Genomic DNA, 16,622 nt, shown 5'->3' with positions numbered 1-16,622 from the left:
CTAACTGCTACCTGCAGCTGCTGCCTCTGGGTCAGCCCTGGGGTAATGCTCTGGCCTGAGAAAGGAGCAACCTCTGTTGAGGAAGAAGCTACTAATGTTATCTGCTACATCCACACAGCAAACCACCTCAAAGACAAGGCCTGACTGAACATGTGGTGCTTTCAGAGCACAGAACAAGAAATAAAATTGATTTTTTTTGTTTTTAAACCTTACTGGAAGCCGTGACAAGTTGCTACAGATGTGAGCTCTCAGCTGCAACCTGAACATTTGAACCCTGTGCAGAGCGAACCCCAGCACACCAACCTCAGCCCAATGGGCAGACAAAGCCAAAGGTCAAAAAATGACAAAAATCAGAGCAATTCCCTGTATTTATTCCACCACCAGAATTCTACTGTTACGTCCCTGGAGCATGGCCAAACAGTGAGCGTGGGTTCCAGGCCAAAACTTGAACATCCCATTGCGCCACTGACACCAAATTTTGGGGATTCTGGACAAATTCCCTAACCTCTCAGCCCCTGTTCTTTTTCTGCATACTTCACACCCACAGGGGCAGGAGGTCTTTGTACAATGCACTGTATAGTGGAGCTCCCCTTCCCTGCCCAAGCTTCCCAGTGCTGCTTATTTCAAGGAATAAATACAAATGGTGCAGCTTTCTGAATGGGCTGAGTCTGGTTTGATGCCCGTGCTACTAAAAAGACTGCAGGGGGAAAATGAAAAAGGCAACCCAGAACCCCAAGAACTTACCCAGGACTCTCAGGACCTGGCTTTTCTGTGCCACACAGCTGTAAAGAGCCAGAGTTCCCTGCAAACAGGAGCTGAACATGAAGTTGCCATCTGGAGAAAAGGTGAGCCCAGCAATCCGAGTGCGGTGCTGTCTGGAAGAAGGAGGAAAAAGTGAAACAGCCAAGAACCAAAAAAGCCACAGAAAAGTGCAGCAACATCAAGTGCAACACTGTGAAGAACCCAGGGGAGAGAACAACCAGGGGCAAGTAGAGAACCTCAGCATGTCTACACCTACAACAGTGCAGGGCTGCTGCTGGATGGGACCAGCTCCCCCCCGCTTTGGAGCATCCCATCTCCCACACTGAGGCACACAAGAGCTCCATGTTCATCCAGCCTCTAGGAGAACCCCTTTCCTACCAGCAGCAGCTGTCAGAGGGCACACGAAGCACTCGGTGCTGCTGCAGGTTGGACTTGCACCATCCCAGGCTACGTACATCTGATCAGCTGGCACACGAGAACTGCCAAGCCCCAGAAAAGCAACCTTCCCACCTCCTGTGGTGCAGCTACCGATGCACTTCTTGCCACAACACCCATCATCAGAGCTCTTCCTGCAGCTCTCACCACTTACTTGTGCTCTGCCAGCAGGTCGGAGGCAGTCAAGCTGAAGGTCCGCACCACGCCGCTGTCGAATCCACAGGCGAGGATCCTCTGGGTGGGGTGGAAGGACACAGCACACGGCATCTCATCAGCAGCTGTGAAGTCGTACAGCTGCAGGGGAAAGAAACAGCACAAAGCTGGAAGGAGCTGCACCTGGCAGCCACACTGAATGGCCTCAGAGCTTCACCACAATGGTCCTGCAACGGAACTCTGACCATTCCTGCTCGCAACCAAAGCCCAATGAAGTCCTGGGTCTTTGGGCTTTTAGATAAAGCCCTTGGGAACTGTGATTTGTGTTAAAAGCAGGATTCACAAGGTGAAGGAAGGAAAAACAAATTAGGCCATTTTGTTTAATTACACCTTCAGAAGCTAAGACCAAATTACACGTTAAGCTAAGAGCCGGAGAACTGCAGGCTTCAGAAGGATTTCTTGTGCAGGGGACACCCTGTGCTTCAAGGAGGACATTTAAGAGCTCTTACACCACAAAGCTCTGATAACTCAGCTAAGCAGAACCTGGGCAGATGATTAATAAACACGAAATCCCCAGCAACTCCCATCTACCCCACCTGCTGCATGGACACGAGGTCCCACACCCGGATGGTGTTGTCTCGAGACACCGTCGCCATCTGCTTCCAAACTCCCTCCACTGAGAAGGCCAAGATGGAATCCTCGTGGGAGCGCATCAGGGTGCTGTAGCCCTGGGACTGGATGTCCAGGTAGCCCAGATTCCTGGCTGTGGTCGTGCACAGGACTTTGTGGCCATCAGGGCTGATGCAGACAGAGCTCACCGGTGCCTCGTGCTCTGGGGGAGGACACAGCAGTCAGCACAGCCCCACAACAGAAGCACGGTGCCTGGAGCACAGCTGCAGAGCCAGATGCATACTTGGGCAAGTAATGCACGTAGGAATAGATTTCCCACGTGATCTCAAGATTGAGTGCTTGCAGGTTTGAGCTCAGTGACAAATTAGTCTCTGCCCTTTCTAGCAGTCCCTGGGCTCTGCTGTTACGGTGACTGTTTCAAAAAGAGCAAAGAACAGCTTGACTTCTCTCCTAATTTTTCACGCACGGATGAGCTGTGGGTACAAGGGCACAGAAATCAAGACGCATTGCCTGTTCTCCCCCAGGCCCTCCTGCCTCATCCCTAGGAGTTACAAGAATGAGCAGGAATAAATAGTCACTCAAGTAAAATACTTCCAAGACAGTCACCCCCAGTGACAGCCAGCAGAAAGAACGCCCTCGTTCACAAGTGTTACTTTAGGAGACATCAGAGCAGAGGCTTTGCTTCCCAGCAGCAGGCTGATGCACTGTGGAGGTGGGAAGGACTGCTCCCTGCTCTGCTCACCTGCTTCAAGGACAACAGCTGAGAAGTCCAGCGGCCACAGCCGCAGGTAGCCATCTGCTGAGCCCGTGGCACAAAGGCTTGAGGAGATACTGATGCTGTTTATAGCAATCCCAGGGCCTGGAAAATCAATAACAACACTTAGTTGTATACTGACAGAAATACAAAAACTCAAATGGAGGGTTCTCTCATCCAAGAGCTGCACCAGCAGCCAGAAATCCCACTGTGAAGGACTGCACCTCTGAAAGGTCCCAGTCACCCCCTGTCATCTTCCAGCACTTCTTACCATCAGCACAGCTCTGTTCACTCTTGCCAGGCACAGAAAAGCCACTTTTTAAACCCTGCCATACTTTTGGCTTGCAAAAGATTGCGTGGCAAGGTGAAGTGTCTGAGATACAAAACTTCCATCCCTGTGTCTCAAATCCTCTCTGCAGCGTCTGACAGGTAGAGGTGATGAAAGCAGCTGATGCTTCAATGCCAGTACGTCGTCTATGGTCACAGCACCAAAGGCAGCCAACGCTGCTGCCACTGAGGCACCTAGGGACATCAATTACTTCATCTCTAGGCTGGGTTCTCACCCACAAAGCAGGAACTGGAGTTCTGTGCTTCCAAAGAGGCACGCTCTAGGTTAATTAGCTCCATTTGCCAAAGCAAAACATGCACCAAGTTTTAAGACAGCAGAGCAGTGACACTTGAAAGTGAATTCTTCCTGCTGTTAAAATTAATGGATGAGCTGCAAGCTGTATCATTTAGAATACAGCATCAAAGATTTCCCCAAACACTTCACACAGGCCGAGTAATGAAAAAAAAAAAGCCCCAAAATTCATCCTTTCATTCATCCGCTTCGCTTTTTCACATCACTGCATTAAGATTCTCATCAGCAAATTAAGACTCCCGTTTCATGTTTCTAAAAGCAGCGTTCCTCTGAAAGTGCAATCAGCATCGAAAACGCTCCGATTCTTTCTTAGGACGATGCTTTGCTGCACCATTTGCAGTGCTTAAAGGGAAAACAGCTAGCTAGCAACAACCTAATCAACCCCAAACAAGCTTCAGCAGCAGGCTGACAGCTGCTTTATGCTACCAGGGGTGGGATCTACGCTGCCCCTGCCCACCTACCTGCCCCATCCTGCAGCTGTGCAGGCAGCAGACGCCGCGCACTCCGCACACAGACGTTCTTGTAGTCCACCTCCAGGACGTGGCCACTCCTGCTGCAGACGAAGCTGGAAAGGAGAAGGACGTGTGCTATGGTTCCTCAGGGTTAAGAGGAACCGTGTGGATGTGCCACAGCAAAAATCCAGGTTTCCAGGGTGTTACTGTGCAGAAGTCCTATAGTAACAATGCAGGTTTAGAGGGGAAGCACACCATAACCTGTTAAGATGGAAAGTCATTTCATGCTACAGTGATCTAAGGGCCTTTCCACGTGCTATCCCACAAACCTACAGCCAAGACGGCAAGAGAGGAATCATTAAGGTCGGAAAATATGCCTAAGATCCCAGGTTTAACCCCAACCCACCCCCACAGTACCACATCAACACGGTTCTGGAACACCTCCAGGGACGGCGACTCCCCCACTTCCATGGGCAGCAGTGCCACTGCATCCCCATTCTTCCTGAGGAATTGTTCCTAATATCCAACCTGATGTCCAATCTGTCAGTCACAGCTTCCTATTTTATCACCTTCTGCCCCTTTAAAATACCAATCAGAAAACAAGCCAAAAGCTCAGCACGGACTTCAGTGAGAACCCTCAGCTTGGGACACAGCCCTCAGGGAGGGCAGGGGCACAGCTTGGTTGGCTTGGAGCTGCGTGTGGCAGCAGCAAGGGTCTGCTCTGATGATTAAAATAAAGCATTAAAACAAAAAAGTGATCTGTTTGTATCTCAGAGGATTTGCACCGCGCCAACAGAAAGCAAACCACGAGCCTCAGGTCTCAGCACAAGGCAACACATCACAGGGCAAGGACTCATGGCTTGCATTCTACTGAAGCACAGCCTGCTGAGGAGGGCAGAAGCTCCCACAGCTCCAAGGGAACCCAGGCACGGTGCTGTGGGGACAGGAAAAGGCTGCAATCTTACAGCGCGCGGTCGTCGGGCTCACGGGCAGCCGAGTTGCCCTCCTCAAAGGCCAGGTCAGTGAACTCCAGTGCGTGGTACTCGCCCAGGTTGACAGGACAGGAGCGCAGCGCTCCGTTCCGCACTCGCCACAGCCTCACGCTGCCCCGGCCGCACGACACCATCCTGTCACAAGAGAGATGGGGTAAGGGATGGAAAAGGATCAAATCAAGGCTCCTGCAAGCCCAAATCGTGCAAGTGCAGCACGGTTGGGTTGGAAGGGACCTCACAGCCCGACTGGTTCCACGCTGTGGGCTGTGCCCCCCTCAGCTCAGCTGCCCACCCATGAGCATGGGCATCTCCAGGGATGGGCACCCACAGCTCTGGCTGGCAGTGCCAGCACCTCACTGCCCTCTGAGTAAAGAATTTCCTCCTAATATCTAACCTGATTCTCCTCACTTTTAGTTGAAAACCCTCCCCTCTTATCCTATCACCACGAGACCACATAAAAAGTCGCTCTCCACCTGGTTCACAAGCTGCTTTTAAACGGTTGCAGCGCCTCAAGTGCTCCACAGCCACGCCCAAACTGATTCTGCCCACATGTTTTCTATGCACCCTACCTGGTGTCATCAAAAAAAGCAATCTTCAAGGTCTGGATGTCCACATCCGTGTGCGCTCTGGCCAGCACCAACACCTCTCCACCACGGGTCACCTGGGCAGTGTTCCACACCACCACCATCTGAAGGGAGACAGCACAGCAGAGCAGCTGAAATATGGAAACCTTGGCAGAGGAAGAGTTTTTCCAGCAGAGCAGAACAGCTGCACAGCCTGGGGACTGCTCTGGAGCTGGTAAGAATACTGAATGAGGGAAAAATCTGATTTTGCAGAGGGCTCAGGACAGTCCAAGCAGCTCAGCGAAGCTTCGTTGCAGCGTGTTTGCTTGGCAACCGTAATTACAGGTCCTAAATCTGGGGCTACCTGGCACTGGGGCTCAAATTCAGGAAAGAAAATACACAAACTCTGCTTTCTGAGTTGGAAAAGCTGCAGCATGGCTGAGATGTTCCACAAGAGCTGGAAATAGCAAGTCTGTTGCCCTCCTTGTAGCATGCCGCTCAGCTCCAGGGTTGCTCGCCTATGGTGCCAATTCATGTGGCAAAGCAGGGATAGTGCCTGTCTCAGGGTCTCAGGCTATGCTCAGAGCCTCCCCACCTCATGGAGTGGCCCCTGCAGGTCTCCAAACATGGGGATGGACAGAGATCACCCAAAGCCAAGGGGACAACCAGTGAGGACAGGCAGGTGACCAAACGCTCTGCTCTCAGAAAACACTTAGGCTGGACCCAGCACAGCCTGCAGCATCACCCCAGCAGTGCTCCTGGGCAGCCCATGTGCAGCCCCCCAGCTGTGGGTCTCCAGCTCGGCTGTGGAGCACTGCTTTATGCTGGGATAAAGCCGGAGCAATCCTGTGGCTGTTTGTTTTCTTCCTGCAGGCAGTCAGCAGTGGCACAGCTAATTGCTGGGAGCTGCCAATAAGGGATTGTTGGGTGAAAACAGTTGCACTGATAAAGCCCCAAAAAACAGCTTTATTTTTGACTACTACGTGTGGGATCTGCGTCATCCTCTAGCTACATCAGTGGGTGGCAGCTTCAGCACCCAGCACCCTTCCAGCATGCAATGTCTGCAATGCCCAGAACGGAAGGATTAAACCCAGCATCTGTTTGCTCGCCCTCCACGCTACAAAAGATGTATTTTAGGTTTCAGACAGTGCCCAATCTCCCATTTCAATTCCCACTCCTCCACTATGTGCTTGCAGGCATTCCAGCACAAGGTGCTGCACAAGCTCGTGTCCCTCAGCCAGGCAGTGGTGTGCATTAGTTTGCAGCGATCCCCAGAGGACAAAAGGAGAATCCTCCAGGCCTGGCTGTCAGCTGGAAGCCAGCGAGCCCATAGCAGTGCTCTGCCTGCACAGCAGCTGTAGGATCCGAAGGAACAGCCCTCTCACACCACCTGCTCAGCAGAGCAGGGAAAACACCAAAAAACCAAATTCTACTTCTCACCGTTTTGCCATGTCGATCCTTTCCAACGCCACACAGAACGGCTCCACTGTAGGAAAAGCTGCAAGAACAGGGGGGGCACCTGGTGAGGGGCTGCACCTCACACCCCAGTGCATCTCAGCTGGGAATCAAAGCAGGTAAGTGCAGGATGCAGGGGAGGTGGCGAGTGCTGAGGTGAGCTGCCAGCAGATCAGCTGTGCTGGGAGTGCTGCCAGCGGGCCTGCTGAGAAACGCAGGCTGATGGAGAGCTGTAATTCACCCCTGCTTTATCACACAGCAATAGCACAGAAAAGCTGCCATGCTGCAACACCTGCCATTTGCAATTACAGGCCCTAAATACCGAGGCTGCCTGGTGATAGGGCTCAAATTTGGGAAAGAAAACACAGAGAGGAATACACGCTGAGGGGCTGAGGATGCATCCCTTCCAGGGCTGGCACGTACCTGAGAGACAGCACGGCCCGCACGTGGGTTTGGAACACAGCCACGCAGCTGCCTTTGGGGAAGTCCCAGAGGCGCAGCACACCCAGGGGACCCTCCTGAGCCGAGGCCAGCAGGGTGCTGCTGCCATTGAACGCCAGCGCTGACACCTGTGGGACATCAGAGAGCTGGGATGGGAGCAGCTGGGAGCGACTGCGTGCCTCTGGAAGGAAACCACTTCTACCTTATCCGTGTGGCCAGTGAAGAACCTCTGCTCGCCAGTCTGAATCTGCAGGGTTACTATCACTGCGTGGCAGGGGTACACCACTGCAGAGCTGTTCTGAGTCCACAGCGCCTGCAGGAGAGAAACGAGAGGGCAGCTGAGATGTCACAGCGAGCCCAGGTTGGAGACAACGGTCTCTGAAATCCGCAGAAGCCACGAGATCCAAATGGCTCCCATCATTTCTGATTTCTGCCACTGTAACAGCAGAACAGCCATGCACAAACATGGCCTCACGCCCATTTGTCGCAGGGTCATTTTCCCCAGCACAAATGTTCCACAAGCGTGGTGCTTGTGGGCTCTCTGCTCCCCTGAGAAAGCAGCACAGTGTTACAGATAAGCTCACACAGCCGCCCAGGTACTGACCCACTTGGTGCTGCAGCCTCCAAAGCCAATCACCTTCCTCAGCTTCAGGATAGGATCTGGTAAGAAGCTCTGGAAAAAGAAAGTCAGAGGAGGATGATGGCAGCTCACCCACCGCTCTGCCTTGGTGCTCTGACTGCTGAGCCCCTCCGTCCCCATTTCTTGGCTCTGTGTGGCACTGGGACAGCCCTGCTTTCTCTCCAAGGGACGGCTTTTATTCATCCCAGGAGAAGTCGGATTTGGAAGGCGAGAGGGGCACTGCCTTACCCTGCAGCGAGAGGCTCTCCCACTGGCTGGTGCATCTGCTCCTGGGCCCTTCCTGTGCACGCCCTGTGCAGATGGGTAACAACAAGTGCCTTAGTGCATTCAAACATAAATCCTCCTCTCAAGATACGTAGATAGGAGTTGAAAAGAATGGACAACCAAAAAAAGAAAAAAATAACGCCAGCAAAAGCATTCTATAGCATTACAGCAAACTCCAGCCTGAAGCTTGTGTTCCCTCCACTGTTTCTGCAGGGCTCAAAGCCATCAGCCACAAGTGTCTCTAGGGAGCCCAGAGACATCCCCAGCAATGTCAGCCCCACAGCAGTGCCAGGGCACACGGGCAGGGCTGGGGAGAGTACCCAGGGCCCCACGTGCTCAGCACAGTCTGGGCAGATGGAGCAAGGTGCAGGGGAGAGATCCATGCCTGGCAAAACCCGGTGCTGTTGGCTGAACACGTGGCTCACAGGGAGCCCTGACGCATGCAGGAAGCAAAAGCTCGTGTTCCAAGCAGCAGAGCTCCTCTCCTCTTGACCAAAGTGTCCCACCATCAAAGCCTCCAAAAGGGGGGAACAGTAAGGAGAACCACAACCAACGGGAAATGGGGCTGCTGTGTCCTCCGTTTGCTCACTCACCTCCTCTGAGCCTGCTTGGGTGGCATGGGCAGCTTGCTCGCTCCTCTGGTGTGCATACACATGGATGCCACCATCACTGACAGCCAGGGACCGCATGGAGTCCCCCATGCCACGCAGCATCCCATCCTCTGCCTCCTGCTCCCCAACACGCAGGGCCTCTGGGGCTGCCAGGTGAACCTCAGGGATGCTTCCTGCAGCTGCAGGGCACCGGTGTGGCATCTGGGAAAGAGCAAAGCCCCCAGCACGGCTCAGCCCTGGGCACGGCTCAGCCCTCCCAGCACCCACTGCAAGAGCAGAGACAGGGGGACACCGGTGTCACTCCCGAGTGGCTCTTCACCCCACCAAGTCCCTGTAGCCTCAAGTCTTCATTTCCTATCTTTAATTGGAGGACAAAAGTATCTGCTGCCCAGCTGCGATGGATGTCTGAAGATTATGGAGTCGTTGGCATTTTTCTCCTCTCTGCTCTGTGCTACGCCAGAGTGAACCACTGACTTATTAATTGTGGCCTCCGGGTCAACAGACCGTGCCCAGATCAGGCTGCAAATGACAAGCAGCAGCTTCTACATTCTAAATACAGAAACTAAAGGAAAAGATGGGGGAAAAACTCCCTGTAAAGCAGAAAGGAGTCACACCCTCCACCCACGGCACACTTACAGCCTTGGGACTGGTGATCTGCTGGATGAGGGACAGCCGGTCTCGAACCGCTTTGGTGAGCGTCACCGGCTGGGGCAGCTGGCCAAGGGGCTCCTCTGAGTTGCGGCCACCTGGGTGACAGAAGAAAGGGCTGGGCTGTGCCCTGTTAGCTACCTACTGCAGGGAAGGATCATAGGATCATTGAGGTTGGAAAAGACCTCTTTGATCACAAAGCTGAACCCCAACCCACCCCACTACGCCCACTGAGCCACGTCCTTCAGTGCCACATCCCCATGGCTCTGAAACACCTCCAGGGTTGGTGACCTCACCACCTTCCTGGTGCAGCAGTGCCGCTGTCTCACCACTCTTTCTAAGAAAAACTTGTTCCTAATATCCAACCTGAACCTCCCCTGGAGGCAAAGAGCCGCACCACTCAGCTGCTGATGGAAAGGCGTGGGGATGAATAGCAATGGAAAATCCATCTGGGTCCCCCACTCACTGGAAGCACTACAGCAGATACACAGCAGGCATAATGCACACATAACACATTGGATTTGCTGCCCTGAGTTGGGAGGGAGAAGGGAAAGGACTCTGACCCCAGGAGACTCACTGAGGGCTATTTTCTGAATTCTCAGTAATAGCTACGAAAGGAGCCCATCTCACAGCTACTTCAGAATTAATCTGATTTCCCAGCAAACGCAGTACTTCAGCTGACCCATGTCAGCCTCAGCTTTTGGCAGCTCCCCCAGCAAAAAGCTCTGACTGAGCCCCACAAGTGCTACTCAAGCATATGCAGTGTGTCCCCTCTGCTGTCCCACCTGATGTCCCCAGCCATCCCACCTGCCACAGGACTGGAGCAGCTCCTCTGGATGGAGTCATACGGCAGACTGGAGCCATTGGGTGGGAACCTGAGCAAAATCAGAAGGCACCACGTAACCAGGACTCCACACAGGCACGCAGGATCTCACAACAGCCTATACGTGGCACAGAAGCCTCTCTCAGAAGCAGGTTGAGCTCACTGCCTCCTATAAGACTTTTCCTTTTGCCCTCCCCAAGCAAATCTGTCGTTCCTAGACCAGCTTTACCCATCCTGTCTGCCCACAGCACGTGCAGACCCATCCCCAGGAGCAGAGCTCTGAAGCTCTGTGTGCTGTCAGTACCTGATGTAGTCGTAGTGGTCGTGCCATTTTCCTCCCTTGGGCACTGGGAAGGCCATGTCCCGTGGCATTGGAGTGGCCCCATGGCAGGCTGGGCTGGCACGGCGGGCTTCAGAGAGCGTCACACCTGGTGGCACAGGAGACAGAAGGTGACAGAAGGCTCTGCAAGGAGCTGCCTGAAATCAGCCCCCAGCAGGACAGAATTCCTCTCTTCAGGGGCAGAGGAAGCACAAAGGCTACAACTGAAGCACTGTAACATCGAACAACGAATGAACCTTTGTACCCTGAAACTCCCAACCTTCAAAGACAGCCCAAGAGGACAGACCCCTGGTATCACACTATAAACCCCCAGGGCCAGGATTCACTTCATCTCTACTACTTTTTGCATTTTTGTGTGCTTTTGCTTGGGGCTGTGCTGATTTTCTTCTCTTCCTTCCTCGGTGCAGTTGTAATTTCACAACAGCCTTCACTACGTAACAAACCTCAGAAGCCTTTCACTGCATGCAGCACCTCTAAGTCCCACCAGCAGGCCAGTGAGTTTGGGCAGGTTTCCAAACAAATCAGAAATGAAGGTTTTAACTGAGTAACTACCACAGTGAGCAGGTGGATGAAGAAAGAGTGCTGGAAGATATCTGGAAGTCCAACAACAGAGTCTGTGGGCACAGCCCTGGGAGACCTGAGGTTTGCTAAGGCCCTTTACTAACTTTGGTAAGATATTTAACTTTTTTCTACTCATTTACTTTTCCAGCTAGAAAATGAGATGACACTCTCCTCCAGGGAGGTCAAGAGGCTGCATCGACTACTGCACACAGAACCTGCTCACATCTCACCAAGCGCTTTGCCCCTTCTGCTTCCTACCACTGCTGCACTACAGCCAGCCCAGCGTTTGCCACAGACACCTTCCCATGCTCACAGACTAAGAATTCAAGCTGCTCAGCCAGAGGCAGTGGCCCTGCTGCACTTAGGGCTCTAAAAGCAGCTTTTAGAACGCCATGGTACAACCAGGCTTGGTCGAAATCTCACAGGGTCTCAGCTCCCCACCTGGCTCAAACAGCAAGTCGCTGGTGCAGACGTTTTTGACCAGCAGGTTGGAGCAGAGCTTGATGCTCCTCAGGTGGCTGTACCGCCGGCTCAGGTACAGGGAGAGCACATAGTGCAGGTCAAGCACCAGGCAGGTCCAGCGTGCGTTGGCAGGGGCTGCTCCCACCAGGTCTGCAGACAAAGAACCTTAACGGGTACAGCAGAATTTGTGCAAAGCAGGAGACACGAGGTGGGTGGCACACACACGGCACAGCTGTGCCCCATCCGTCCCATCCCCACTCTGCTCCTCCACCCCCACCTGCACACACAGCCGGTTTGGGGCTGCGCTGTTAGTCTGGCTGCAGCAATGGAAATGCCACGGTGCACAAAGCCCCTTAGGGCCCCAACCTCCCAGCTCCTCAGAGTCCCTCTGCAGCATAAAGAAAAGAAAAAGCCCCAAACGACTCCACACCTCAAGTGAAAACTACTGCCTGCTCAATATCTCCCCCACGCTCAACCTCTCTGCTCCCAACTAGTGCAGATGTGAGACCAGGAAACACACCTCACCCACCGCTGTGAGCTGCAGGAGGGATGCTGGGTTCCCCCTCAAATCTCCTCACCCACACCACTCCACTTCCAAACCCCATTGATTTTCTAATAATTCGCTTTGGCCACCTCTTACCTTGCCTGGAAGCCCTGGCTGTGCTGTCACGCAGTGAACCCTTGGCTGCCCCACAGATGAAGGGGAACTGCAGCCACGTGGCCGTGGATTTGAACTCTTTGAACAGGTTGGAGAAGGAGATGCGCACCACCTGGTTCTCCTGGGGACAGATGGGAGCACATCACTCACCCTGCGGGTTTGGGAGGGACCTTACAACCACCCCAGCTTCCCTGCAGCCCCTGTTAGGGGCTGGATAGCAGCCCCAGCGGCCCCTAAATGAGCACAGGGCTCTGTCACCTCCTTAAACCCCTTCTGCAGCTCCCACCAGGACCCAGTCCCCCCAGGACACCCACCCCGCACCCCCACACACCTCAGTAGCCACATCCAGGTGCACCACGAAGTACTTGCGGGGCAGGGGCCGGAACAGCAGGTAGAGATAACGGCCACACAGCCCCAGAGACTGAGAGCCAGTGCGGGGCAGCTGCAGGTAGTTGCTGGCAGGGATGGAGCCCCGGATGCGATACACTGTGCCCTTCAGCGTCTTGTCCTGCAGGAGCACAGCATGATGGGGTTCTGCTGCCCACCCTGGGTAAGAGCCATCCCTGGCACCTTCGTTACCATCACAGTGGTGACGTCTCCCTCCTTGTGGGAGCGCTTCCATTCCTCCACGCGGAAATGCTTGAAGACGTTCAGGTAGGGGCTCTGCCATGCTGCAGGGAGGTGATGCGTGGAGGATGCAACGCACAGGACACCATCGTGACCTCCCCTCCTCTTCCCTGGCGTTGTGTCCACATCCCCACTGCCCCAGCATCCTCCCGGTGCTCCCCAGCCCCATCCCAACCCCTCCAGCCCCGTCCCAACACCCCCCAGCCCTGTTCCGGTGTGCCCGGTGCCCCCAAGCACTCCACCCCAGGTCTGTCCCAGCGTATCCCATTCCCTCCGGTACCCCCAGCCCTGTTCCGGTGTCCCACAGCCCTCCAGGCTCGTCTCGATGTGTCCCAGTGCCCCCAGCCCCATCCCAGCGTGTCTCTGCGTCCCCATTCCACCCCAACCCTGTCCCACTGTGTACCCATTCCCACCCATCCTTATCCCACCGCATCCTGGTGTCCCCATTCCCCTCCCAATCCCTATCCCGCCGCGTATTTACGTCCCCACGGCCCTGCAGCCCTATCCCAGCGTTCCTATCCCTCCGTCCCAGCGTCCCCATCCCCCGTCCCCAAGGTGTCTCAACGCCCCCCAGCCCCGTCCCAGCGCCGCTACCCGCCGCCATGGCTCAACCGTCCCGCGCGCCCGCCGCCAATCCGCGCCCGCCCGCCGCGAAACCACGCCCCCCTTCGGGAGCACGTCACGTGGTGCCCGCCCCGCGGGGCCTCCGGGCCGATAGGGGGGCGCCGCGCTCCCGCAGCTTTCGGCGCACCCACGTGTGACCGTGAGCCCGCGGTAACGGGGACGCAGCAAGGAGCGGGAGCCGGGAGTTAACGGTAACGGCTGTAATGGCATTGCGCCGGAACCACGCGGCACCGCCCCGCTCAGAAGGACGGGTCGCCGAAGCCGAAGCGCTGCTGGGCGGCGTGGAGCTCCTGCAGCAGGGTCGAGTCGTCCAAGCCGAGCTGCGGGTGAGTTAGGGGATGACAAAACGAAGTGATTAAATGTTCTTTAGTCTGCCAAACCGTCCCGAGTGGCAGAAGTGGGATGGGAGCTCCGCAAGAACCACTAGGATTAGCGTTAGAAGAAGATCGCCGAGGTGATAGGTGATGGGAAGCTGAGGCTGTTCCGCCTGCAGCACAGGGCAGAGATGGACTGAGCTCGCGAGCAAATTGGAGCCAGAGGATCTTTTAGACCACGATCGGGCTGGTCCCTGGGTAGGGGACCCCGAGAGGAGAGAGGAAGATCGCTGGGGGAGGGATAGCCTTTCTTCACGGAACCCCAGCTGATTCGCTGTAGCAGCAAGGACCAGGAAGAAACAGGGGACAGATGGGGCACAGTTAAAGTTCCATTCTCGTCATATGATTTAGAGAGCTGGAGGGAGATAATTAAGGATTATCGTAGTGATCCAGTAGGAGTAGCTGGTCGCTTCAGGTACCAGGTCTTACAGCATAACCCAGGCTGGAGTGCTATCCAGCTGCTGTTAGGTTCCATGACTGAGATGGAAAGGGACCTGGTTTTAAAGGTGGCACAGGATCTAGCTGAGAATGATATCTGGGGAAGGCATGAAGACATCGAGGATCATTTTCCAAGGCAGGATGCTCACTGGGACCCGGAAACTACAGGGGGAAGGGATCTTACCAGGAATGGGTGATCAAAGGAATGGAAAGAGCTATCCCCAAGACAATTAACTGGGCTGCATCATATGCAGGAAGGCAAAACCTGAAGGAAACTCCTTCAGAATTTCTGGATAGGTTAAGGGACACGACGAGGAAACAAACTTCCCCAGACCCGGCCTCAGAATCGTTACTGATAGGAAATTGAGCAGATCAGCACGCTATTGGGATGGATTGGCAGTTACACACACCTGGTGGTGGCCGAGTGGGAAAGATGAGCCAAACGATCCAGTTGCAAATAATAAAGCTTGGCCAGGAGGCCGGGATCCCATGGCCACAGGCACTGCTTATGGCACTTTTAAGAATTCAGACTAAACCCCAAACCAAGGAAGGACGGAGTCCATTTGAAAGCCTTTATGGCAGACCGTGCTCTGTGCAGAAGGGTACTTTGGAGCAAATCGGTGAGGAACTTTGAGCAGATATGTAATTAGCTCACAGAAACAATTGAGAAGCGTTGAAAAGGCTGTGTTTGATACTAGAGCACGGGGCATGGATAGCCCGGTGCACCATGCGTTACGTGGAGATCATGTGTGTGCTAAATCCCTCTCAGATTCTCCACTGGAACTGCGGTGGGAAGGACCACAGCCAGGACTTGTAACTGCACCAAGCTGGAGGGCTGACACCACGGATCCACTCTACCTGACTAAAGAAGGCACCTAGAGCTGGTGACAGCAGAGAAGAAAGGACCTTTTTGGCCAACTCTTAAGAAGAATGTGTAAGCTGTGTGTGATAACCTGCTAGGAATTGCTGCGGCGTGGAAGGATAACAGCTACCTGAAGGTCACCCAGGCAATGGCCCAGAGTCTCAATCTGATGAACTGCTGGGTTTGTACAGCAATGCCCAGGAATGGGAAAATGGAGCTTCCCTTAATGGGAATTCCCATTCCTTATTTAAATTGGAGCTGGCCATATGACAATTTCTAGGTTGAGCCTCTTTCTGGGAATGACACAATATGGTGGAAGGTACCAAAAGGGAAATGTTTGCTGCGACAGTCCGAAACTAAACTCCCCAGTGGAGAAACACTGTGCTGGGGGATGACAACCCACCATTGCCTTCCCCACAGAGCCCAATCCCTGAGCACGTGTGTTATAAGAACAGCACCTTTCCCAGTTACGAGTTACAAGCACCACCCTGGGAAGCTTTAGTCCTGGAAAAAGGGCAAGGGGAAGTGAGTATGGGGGAATTTCACAATTTAAATGCCACCAAACGTCCAGGGGATGAGCGGTGCCCCCTCCCAGTGGTGACAGCGTTAAACCACAGTTCCTGGTTCCATTCTGGATGTACCCCTGCTGGGCTGTGGTGGCTGTGTGGAGATAGACACACGAGGAAATGGTCACCACAGAGTTGGAGGGGCGCTTTGTACGCTGGGGGCACTGACACCATACATCTCCATACATAACTGTACCAAAGCCCCGATGGGAGTTCTGAGAACCCCAGGGAAATTAGTGAAGAGGGCATCAAACCCTGTGGTAGAAAAGCCTGCCGGGTTCAATAGCTTTGTTAGATGGTTCGTTCCATCTCTTGGGGTAAGTGAACTGGAGAAGGCGATCGTTAATATTTCAACCACCTTAGAAATAATAGAAAATGCAGCCGCTGATGCAATGAGGTCATCACAAATAGAGCTTTTGATGCTTAGTAAAGCAGTGCTGCAAAACAGAATGGCTCTGGACCTCCGAACGGCTAAAGAGGGAGGGGTTTGTGTGATAATTAATCAGAGCTGTTGTGCTTATGTAGACAGGACTCAGAAAGTCGAGACGGACCCACAAGCCATACGAGAGCACTCTAGGCTGCTTCATTAGGTATCGATGCATGACACCTCGTTTGGGTTTACAGAGTTATGGGAACGGCTCCCCAGTTGGTTACCTAATTTTGAGTGGCTAAAGCAACTCTTTGTGGCCTGTATTATTATAACAATCATGCTCATTTAAACGTGCATTGTGATGAGATGCGTATTATGCAAAACTTCTGGGGATGAGGAATGGAAAAAGCACAAGCTAAGGCAGAAAGTAGAAAGCTATTTCAAAACTTCCCTTTTCCCGAATGGAGTAATCTAGCA

At 53.8% G+C, this 16,622-nt stretch overlaps 1 protein-coding gene and 1 long non-coding RNA gene across 4 annotated transcripts in view; one reads left to right on the top strand and one right to left on the bottom strand.

Annotated features, from left to right (window-relative positions):
• WDR90 (WD repeat domain 90) overlaps positions 1-13,555 on the bottom strand; it is a 29,058-nt gene extending 15,503 nt beyond the window's left edge. For 2 of the 3 annotated variants that reach the window (XM_042864711.1, XM_042864713.1), the window contains exons 1-21: positions 13,506-13,555; positions 12,864-12,955; positions 12,616-12,792; positions 12,267-12,405; positions 11,606-11,791; positions 10,568-10,691; positions 10,248-10,315; positions 9,429-9,538; positions 8,775-8,993; positions 8,146-8,208; positions 7,882-7,950; positions 7,480-7,590; positions 7,260-7,405; positions 6,822-6,879; positions 5,388-5,506; positions 4,792-4,953; positions 3,836-3,939; positions 2,723-2,839; positions 1,947-2,182; positions 1,352-1,491; positions 745-875 (exon numbers count right to left, since the gene is read on the bottom strand). In XM_042864711.1, the coding sequence (XP_042720645.1) occupies positions 745-875; positions 1,352-1,491; positions 1,947-2,182; positions 2,723-2,839; positions 3,836-3,939; positions 4,792-4,953; positions 5,388-5,506; positions 6,822-6,879; positions 7,260-7,405; positions 7,480-7,590; positions 7,882-7,950; positions 8,146-8,208; positions 8,775-8,993; positions 9,429-9,538; positions 10,248-10,315; positions 10,568-10,691; positions 11,606-11,791; positions 12,267-12,405; positions 12,616-12,792; positions 12,864-12,955; positions 13,506-13,515 (2,581 nt within the window). In that variant the 5' untranslated portion in view covers positions 13,516-13,555. The remainder of the gene's footprint in view (positions 1-744; positions 876-1,351; positions 1,492-1,946; positions 2,183-2,722; positions 2,840-3,835; positions 3,940-4,791; positions 4,954-5,387; positions 5,507-6,821; positions 6,880-7,259; positions 7,406-7,479; positions 7,591-7,881; positions 7,951-8,145; positions 8,209-8,774; positions 8,994-9,428; positions 9,539-10,247; positions 10,316-10,567; positions 10,692-11,605; positions 11,792-12,266; positions 12,406-12,615; positions 12,793-12,863; positions 12,956-13,505) is intronic. The other variant, XM_042864712.1, reaches the window with a different exon arrangement.
• Positions 13,556-13,667: 112 nt separating this feature from the next.
• On the top strand, positions 13,668-16,510 carry LOC122176331. Its single transcript, XR_006177696.1, has 2 exons — positions 13,668-13,861; positions 15,117-16,510. It is a non-coding gene; the product is annotated as an uncharacterized LOC122176331 (long non-coding RNA).
• Positions 16,511-16,622: the final 112 nt, after the last annotated feature.

This window comes from Lagopus leucura, unplaced genomic scaffold (assembly GCF_019238085.1).
Source record: "Lagopus leucura isolate 7727_CA_CO unplaced genomic scaffold, USGS_WTPT01 Super-Scaffold_760, whole genome shotgun sequence".
Classification (NCBI taxonomy): Eukaryota; Metazoa; Chordata; class Aves; order Galliformes; family Phasianidae; genus Lagopus; species Lagopus leucura.
The sequence above is the reverse complement of the archived record's forward strand: the minus strand, read 5'-3'. Positions and strand labels throughout refer to the sequence as shown.